Here is a 5,728-nt window from a genome sequence, read left to right as displayed (position 1 = left end):
GAACATGTCTTTAGAGGGGGAATAGACGTCTCTTCTACGAGGCCCTCGTAGAGGAAAGAGTAAAATGAGACCGGGTTGTCACTGTTTTCCTAATTGCAAAGGTGCTGCCTCCGTTAGGAACTTCCTCTGAAACACCCCCAAAAGCAGCACACGAGGGCTCGTACTCCCCTTACACGTAATTCATCTGATAATGGCTGAAATTTGCTAACAGCAACTTTAAACCCCGCTCTAGAGAGACGGCTTTTCTAAACGGGAGTCCAAGACAAGCGCTTTGAAAACTCAACAGGGCACAACTGCAGTGAGACGGGGGAAGGCGCGGGGAGACGGGACAGAGTAACAAGCGTGAGGCCGGATTTGCTTCGCCTGCGTTTCCCAAGGGCGTCGCCGCCGGCACGGGCGGGGGGAGCCGCAGTGCTCCCCGAGGGAGAAGCGCTCGGGAGCGGGGCCGGGAGAATGGGCGGGCCGGGACCGGAGAGCCGGGAGGAGTAGCGAGGTTCTCTCCCGGCCGCCTCGGCCTCGTACCCAAGCCAGGCTGCCCCAGGCGCCGCCGTCGGGCTGGGACTGGCCTGACCGGGCCTCCGCCGCTTCCCTTCGGGTGAGAGATCCGCCATCGCTCCTCGGCCTGCGAGGAGTGCGGCACAGCCACCAGCGCTGCCCTCCGCCGGCTTTCAAATTGTGCGATAAACTTTCACATTGCTTTCACACTGCACTGCTAAACAAGTCACTGCGCCGGCAAGGCCGGCCCTGGTCCCCGGGGAGCCGGGCACCATCGTTCCCTGCTCCCTTCTCCCTCTCCTTCCTCTCCCTCTCCCCGCGGCGCAGAGTGAACAAACGCCCCGCCGTCTACCTGTGCAACACCTCCGCAAACACATTTTTATTTACAAGGAACCAACTCGGGGCATTATACATTATATACAGATATTTTCCCCCTCCAACAAGGCAGAGCTTGTGCAAGATTAGTAGCATCCTCTGGAGCATATCTGACAGTCCACGGGAAATGTCCCCCCTACTGAGATGCATCAGCTGTCGGAGTCCAAGTCACTTTTCCCGTCCTCTTGTCTCTTCTCCGGTGACGTTTTAGATGCTTTATTCCACTTTTGTGCGTTTTCTGACTCCTCCGAAGACGATCGCTTTTGCCTCCTCCACTTCGCTCGGCGGTTTTTGAACCAAACCTGTTACGTTAAGAAATTAAATTTTTAGTGGGGAAAAAAAAAAAAAAAGCAGCCAAACAAAACTATCCAAACCCGCAGCCTGACCTCAGCCCCGCAGGAGGCCTGCCGGGTCCGGTGTGCGGCGGTCACCCTTGGACGGGAGGGAGGGAGGCGGGGGAAGCGCCGCTCGGGTGGGACCGACCGAGCGCCTTCAGGACGCACGGCCGCCTCCCGACAATCTCTCACAGCCCCGTGACAAGCTCGGCCGGCCTCCCCAAGGAAGGACGCTTGGACATAATAATAAAAAACTTTCCGTCCAAAAAAGCCCCCGCAAAGCGATCGCTCTCCCTCCGCTGCCTGAGCCGGGCTGGAGCCGCACTGCGGTACCTCCGGTTCGAGCGCTTTTGAGTGCGAAAGGGAAAAGGTGGAAGAAGGAAAAAGAAAGCAAGGTACCTCCACTTTTTCCTCCCTTAAGTGCACCCTTCTGGCCAGCTGTTCCCTGGTGCCCACGTCTGGGTATTTCGTTTCCTGGAATAGGTTTTCCAGCGCTTCCAGCTGCTCGTCAGTGAAGATAGTCCTGTGCCGTCTTTTCCGCCTACAGTGCAGCTGGTTCAGTAACTGCAGCTCCGTCCGGGACAAAGTGCCCACGTTCATATAGGGCAACATCTGATGGGGAACAGGGGACATCAGGACTGACCCAGTGCCCTCGTAACCTACGAACAGACAGACGAGTCGACTACAGGCTTTGCATGAGATCCCTGCTTCCCCCTCGTCCCCCGTCCCCACCCGTCCCGACAAAGCACCCCTCCCGCCGCCCACCCGCGCTCCCGCGGGCAGCCACCTCCTCCGGCCCCGCGGCTGCGGGAACAAAGGAATCCCGTCTGCCCCGTCCCACGCGGGGCCGCCTTACCTGCGGGAGGGACGCAGGAGCACTGCTGGGCGCCCAGGGGCGGCACGGCCCCGCAGCACGAAGGGCCCACGGGGGACGCCGGCACATGCAGCTGCCCGTAGTAGTAGTTGTTGTAGCCGAGCCGAGATCCAGTGACGGCCGGTGGCAGCGCGGAGGCGGGAGCCACCGCCCGGGAGTAAAATCCGCCGTAGTCGGAGGCGCTGCCGTAGAGAGAGTCCCCGTGGAGGCTGGGGAAGACGACGGGCGCGGCGCTCGGGGGCAGCAGCACCGAGTCCTTGCAGCGAGGTCTGGCCGCCAGGATATTGTCGATGCTGAACATGCTCACAGGCATGCCCCAAACCGTGCGGGGCAGGGCGGCGGGGACCGGCCGGGGGAGGGAAGGAGGAGGGCGGGAGGGAGGGTAGGTGGTGGTTGGGGAAGGGGGGGGGAGAGGCTGGAAAGACGCGAAATCGAAACTTTTCGGAGAAATTTTAAAAAGGGATCGGAGCGAAAAGAACAGAGCCTTTTCCGAGGGCAGCTTGCGGTCAGAGTGTGCGTGTGTGTCTGTGCGCGCGTGTGTGTGTGCGGTGTGTGTGTGCGTGCGCGCAGGATCCACCCCTGGAACTTTCCCCCCTCAACTCTCTCCTGTTTACTGATCTCAACCCAGAGGGCTGCTCGGAGTATAATCCATCTGAACCTCTTCCCTTTTTTATACCCAGGCGACGTCATCCTGGATTTAGTTCCTGGTAATATGCAGATGACAAACAAAACCAGATTTGATTTTTTTTTCTCCCCTTTTTTTGGTGGGGAAGAGGTGGGGGTTACACAAAGGAGTGAAAGCAGCCCGAGTCTGTGTATTCAGAATTAATGAAATTAACGTAATCCTTTCCATTAGTTGGCTTTTTTGAAAGGCCCCAGATTTAGGCTTGATCTCTGCTGCACCGGCTAATTGCCCAGGTTAATCTTATTAATGCCATTGTGCAGAAGTGGTTAGCAGCTCCTAGTCTTGTCTATTATGCACCTACTTTGGTCGTGTTAGTTCACATTAGTGGGTGCGATTTCCTCTGTCTGAAGCTCAAATTCATTATTTATGCTTCGAATTGGTTAAGAAGCACTTAAAAAAAAAATAAACTGCGATACAACCATGCAACGCCCTCCCTCCCCCCAACAAGTGTTTCTGTAGTAGGATTTGAATCTTGCGTCCCCCAACTCGGAGAACTGAAAGGGCATTGAGGAGTATGCGTTTCTCTGATTTAAGCTTTATGCAGTGAAGCAACAACATCTTCACTAAGTAAATTTTTTTTTTTTAATTTTCCTAGATCACCTGGCGTAACAAGGACATGTGAATGCTGCAAACTTCTCTACCCCCTTTTTTTTTTTTTTTTTTTTTTTTTAGTAGATTCAGATTCAGACAGGTATCACTTTTTATTTTTATAACAAACCAGGAGATGGAAATGTTAAAGACCAGTGCCACCTCAAATCCCCGGGTGTGGTAGGTGTTCCGATTTGCTTCTCATCTATCTTGGTACCCTTTTCTTTTTAATCTTCATTTTCTAGCTTAGAAAATAAAGCCTATAAAGTTACAATGATACAGAGAACTTTATATTTTGCATGTTGTGTGAATTTTAAAATGGAGCAATTTTAAATCCCTAAAACTCTTCCTATTAAGTGGTTTGGCTCTCCTGGTAGCTGGCTCTTGTGATTTGCAGAATACTTCGTCTGTCACGACTGTCACTGGGAATCCACAGGAGGTGAACTGAATAAGATTAGACTATTTACCCCATCAACTCTCCATCAAAGAAGGTAGGAAATTGTACGCATGAAATGAAAACAAGCCATTAGGGTCCGTTTACGAGGAACACATTATTTTTCCTCAACAAAGAATATCCTCGTTAGCGCTTACTCGCACTTTATCCTTTCTTTCCTCGATATTCCAGGATTTAAAACTGCACCTGAGGATGATCTAAACCAAGATCCTATTTCTAACAAAAGACTCGTATAAACGTTAAAGTACCCCAGGACTGAATTCTCGCTTTATTGATACATCGCGATGTGACTAATGACTAGTATCGTTTCCTTTACTTCGATTTATCTGTTGTCTGTTGATTTGTCTGTTCCTCGTTTGTCATTTAGACCTGAGCTTCGTGCAAGTTTTTCAAATTTGATGGAAAGTGAAACTATTTGACAGAGACTTACGGGGTTTTGTTAGATCTGGGATTTTTTTTTTCTGTTGTTGTTTTTCAGGGGTTTGGGTGTGATTTTTTGTTGTTGTTTGGGTTTGGGGTTTTTTTTGATTGTTTTGTGGGGAGTTTCGGGCTGGTTTGTTGGGGTTTTTTGGTCAGTAATTCCCCGGGTGCAGCCGGTCACGCTACATGCAGAGCAGCGCCTGCTTAATGCCGTCATTGGGATGCTCGTCCACGTCCTCGGCGGCTCTGCAGCAATGCGCGCTATCATCCCTCCGGTCGCCTGCGCATCCCCGGCGGTGAGCGGAGCTCCGGGCCAACTGGGCTCGGGGTCCCGGAGGGAGCCAGGCCCGAGGGAATGCCGAGAGCGGGGCACGGCCCGCTCCCGCACCGGCCCGGAGTGGAACATCCCCGCGGGTGCCCCGGGGGTCTCTTGCAGGGACGGCTCTGCGGGACGGGCAGACATCGAGCCAGGCGGGGACAGCGCTCTGCCCCGGGACTGTCGCCCCTCGGGGAACCAGCCGGGTGACCGCGCTAAGCGCCGCTCATGCGGGGGCTCACAGGTGGGGACACCCTCCGTGGGGACACCCGCCGCCGGGGCCGACTTCTTGGGCGCTTAGCATCACTTGCATCCCGGTTTCATCTCCGCTCCTGTCCGGCCTCTCCCAGGCGAAAGCAGCACCGCGGGACACGAGTGGGCACCCGAGGAGCCGCGGTACTGGCGGAGCACACTCCGTTCCGGCTGTACGAGCGCTCTGCTTCCCAACGAGTTTTTCGTTGGGAAGGGTCCCCTGAAGAATGATCCACCTCGCTGCAACGCTTACCTTTATTCCCAATTTAGATATGATATTTCCCAAATAACTTGTCATCCCCGTGGGGAAGTTCTCTTTTGTTTTGTTTGTTTTAATCTGAGTCGTTTTGCCGAAACCCCCAGTTTTGATACCCTCTTCGCAAAACCTGTTCTCGGAGTTTCTCATTTCCCATGCGCTCTTCGCTAACCTGGCAAATGGAAAATTGTGTTAAACAAACAATCAGTTGTCACACAATGTCGGGTGAAATTGTAATAACAAATGAAACACAAGCAAATTGTGCTGCATAGTGTTGCTAAGCAATTGTTTGTTACGGGAGGGTGGTCACAGCATGGGTTGAAAGAGGGATCTAAAGAGGAGTATCGTACTGGGCAGAGCAAGCTGTTAGGTATGAAATAAAGTAAACACGGCGCTGATTTTCGGTATTATTACCCAAACACGATTTCATACAAAGCAATCACCATACACAAGTCCATGAAAATGCGCTTGTTTAGAAAACGGACTTTTTTTTATTTTAGCGTATTAAGGAATAATTCCGGGGATGCAAAACGCATCTATCGCCTTCCTGAGGCAGTCTCTGCCCGGCCTGACGGCGGGAGCAGCATCGGGACTGCCGGCCGGGGCCGCACGGGTGGGGTCCGGGGAGCAGCACCGCAGCCCACCCGCCCAGCCGGGGCTCCCGCCCCACGCGAGGGG

At 53.6% G+C, this 5,728-nt stretch overlaps 1 protein-coding gene and 1 long non-coding RNA gene across 2 annotated transcripts; one reads left to right on the top strand and one right to left on the bottom strand.

Moving 5' to 3' along the window:
- Window positions 1–844: 844 nt before the first annotated feature.
- Window positions 845–2,771, bottom strand: GSC (goosecoid homeobox). Its single transcript, XM_051806195.1, has 3 exons — window positions 2,062–2,771; window positions 1,605–1,864; window positions 845–1,172 (listed from the first exon to the last, which is right to left on the bottom strand). The coding sequence occupies exons 1-3, from the start codon at window positions 2,390–2,392 to the stop codon at window positions 1,020–1,022; spliced, it is 744 nt and encodes a 247-aa protein (XP_051662155.1). The 5' UTR covers window positions 2,393–2,771; the 3' UTR covers window positions 845–1,019.
- On the top strand, window positions 2,234–5,439 carry LOC127479368 (uncharacterized). The gene is made up of 4 exons (XR_007907545.1): window positions 2,234–2,346; window positions 3,360–3,532; window positions 3,750–3,843; window positions 3,978–5,439. It is a non-coding gene; the product is annotated as an uncharacterized LOC127479368 (long non-coding RNA).
- Window positions 5,440–5,728: the final 289 nt, after the last annotated feature.

The sequence above is a fragment of the Manacus candei genome, unplaced genomic scaffold, assembly GCF_025592945.1.
Source record: "Manacus candei isolate 608988 ecotype Guabito, Panama unplaced genomic scaffold, ASM2559294v1 h1tg000067l, whole genome shotgun sequence".
Lineage (NCBI taxonomy): Eukaryota > Metazoa > Chordata > Aves > Passeriformes > Pipridae > Manacus > Manacus candei.
The sequence above is the reverse complement of the archived record's forward strand: the minus strand, read 5'-3'. Positions and strand labels throughout refer to the sequence as shown.

Bases quoted from the DNA above. Each gene is read 5' to 3' on its own strand.
- GSC (XM_051806195.1), bottom strand. From the start codon at position 2,392: ATGCCTGTGAGCATGTTCAGCATCGACAATATCCTGGCGGCCAGACCT. The intron at 1,865-2,061 runs GTAAGGCGGCCC...GTCTGTTCGTAG, and splicing joins CTCCTGCGTCCCTCCCGCAG to GTTACGAGGGCACTGGGTCA. The intron at 1,173-1,604 runs GTACCTTGCTTT...TTAACGTAACAG, and splicing joins TAAGGGAGGAAAAAGTGGAG to GTTTGGTTCAAAAACCGCCG.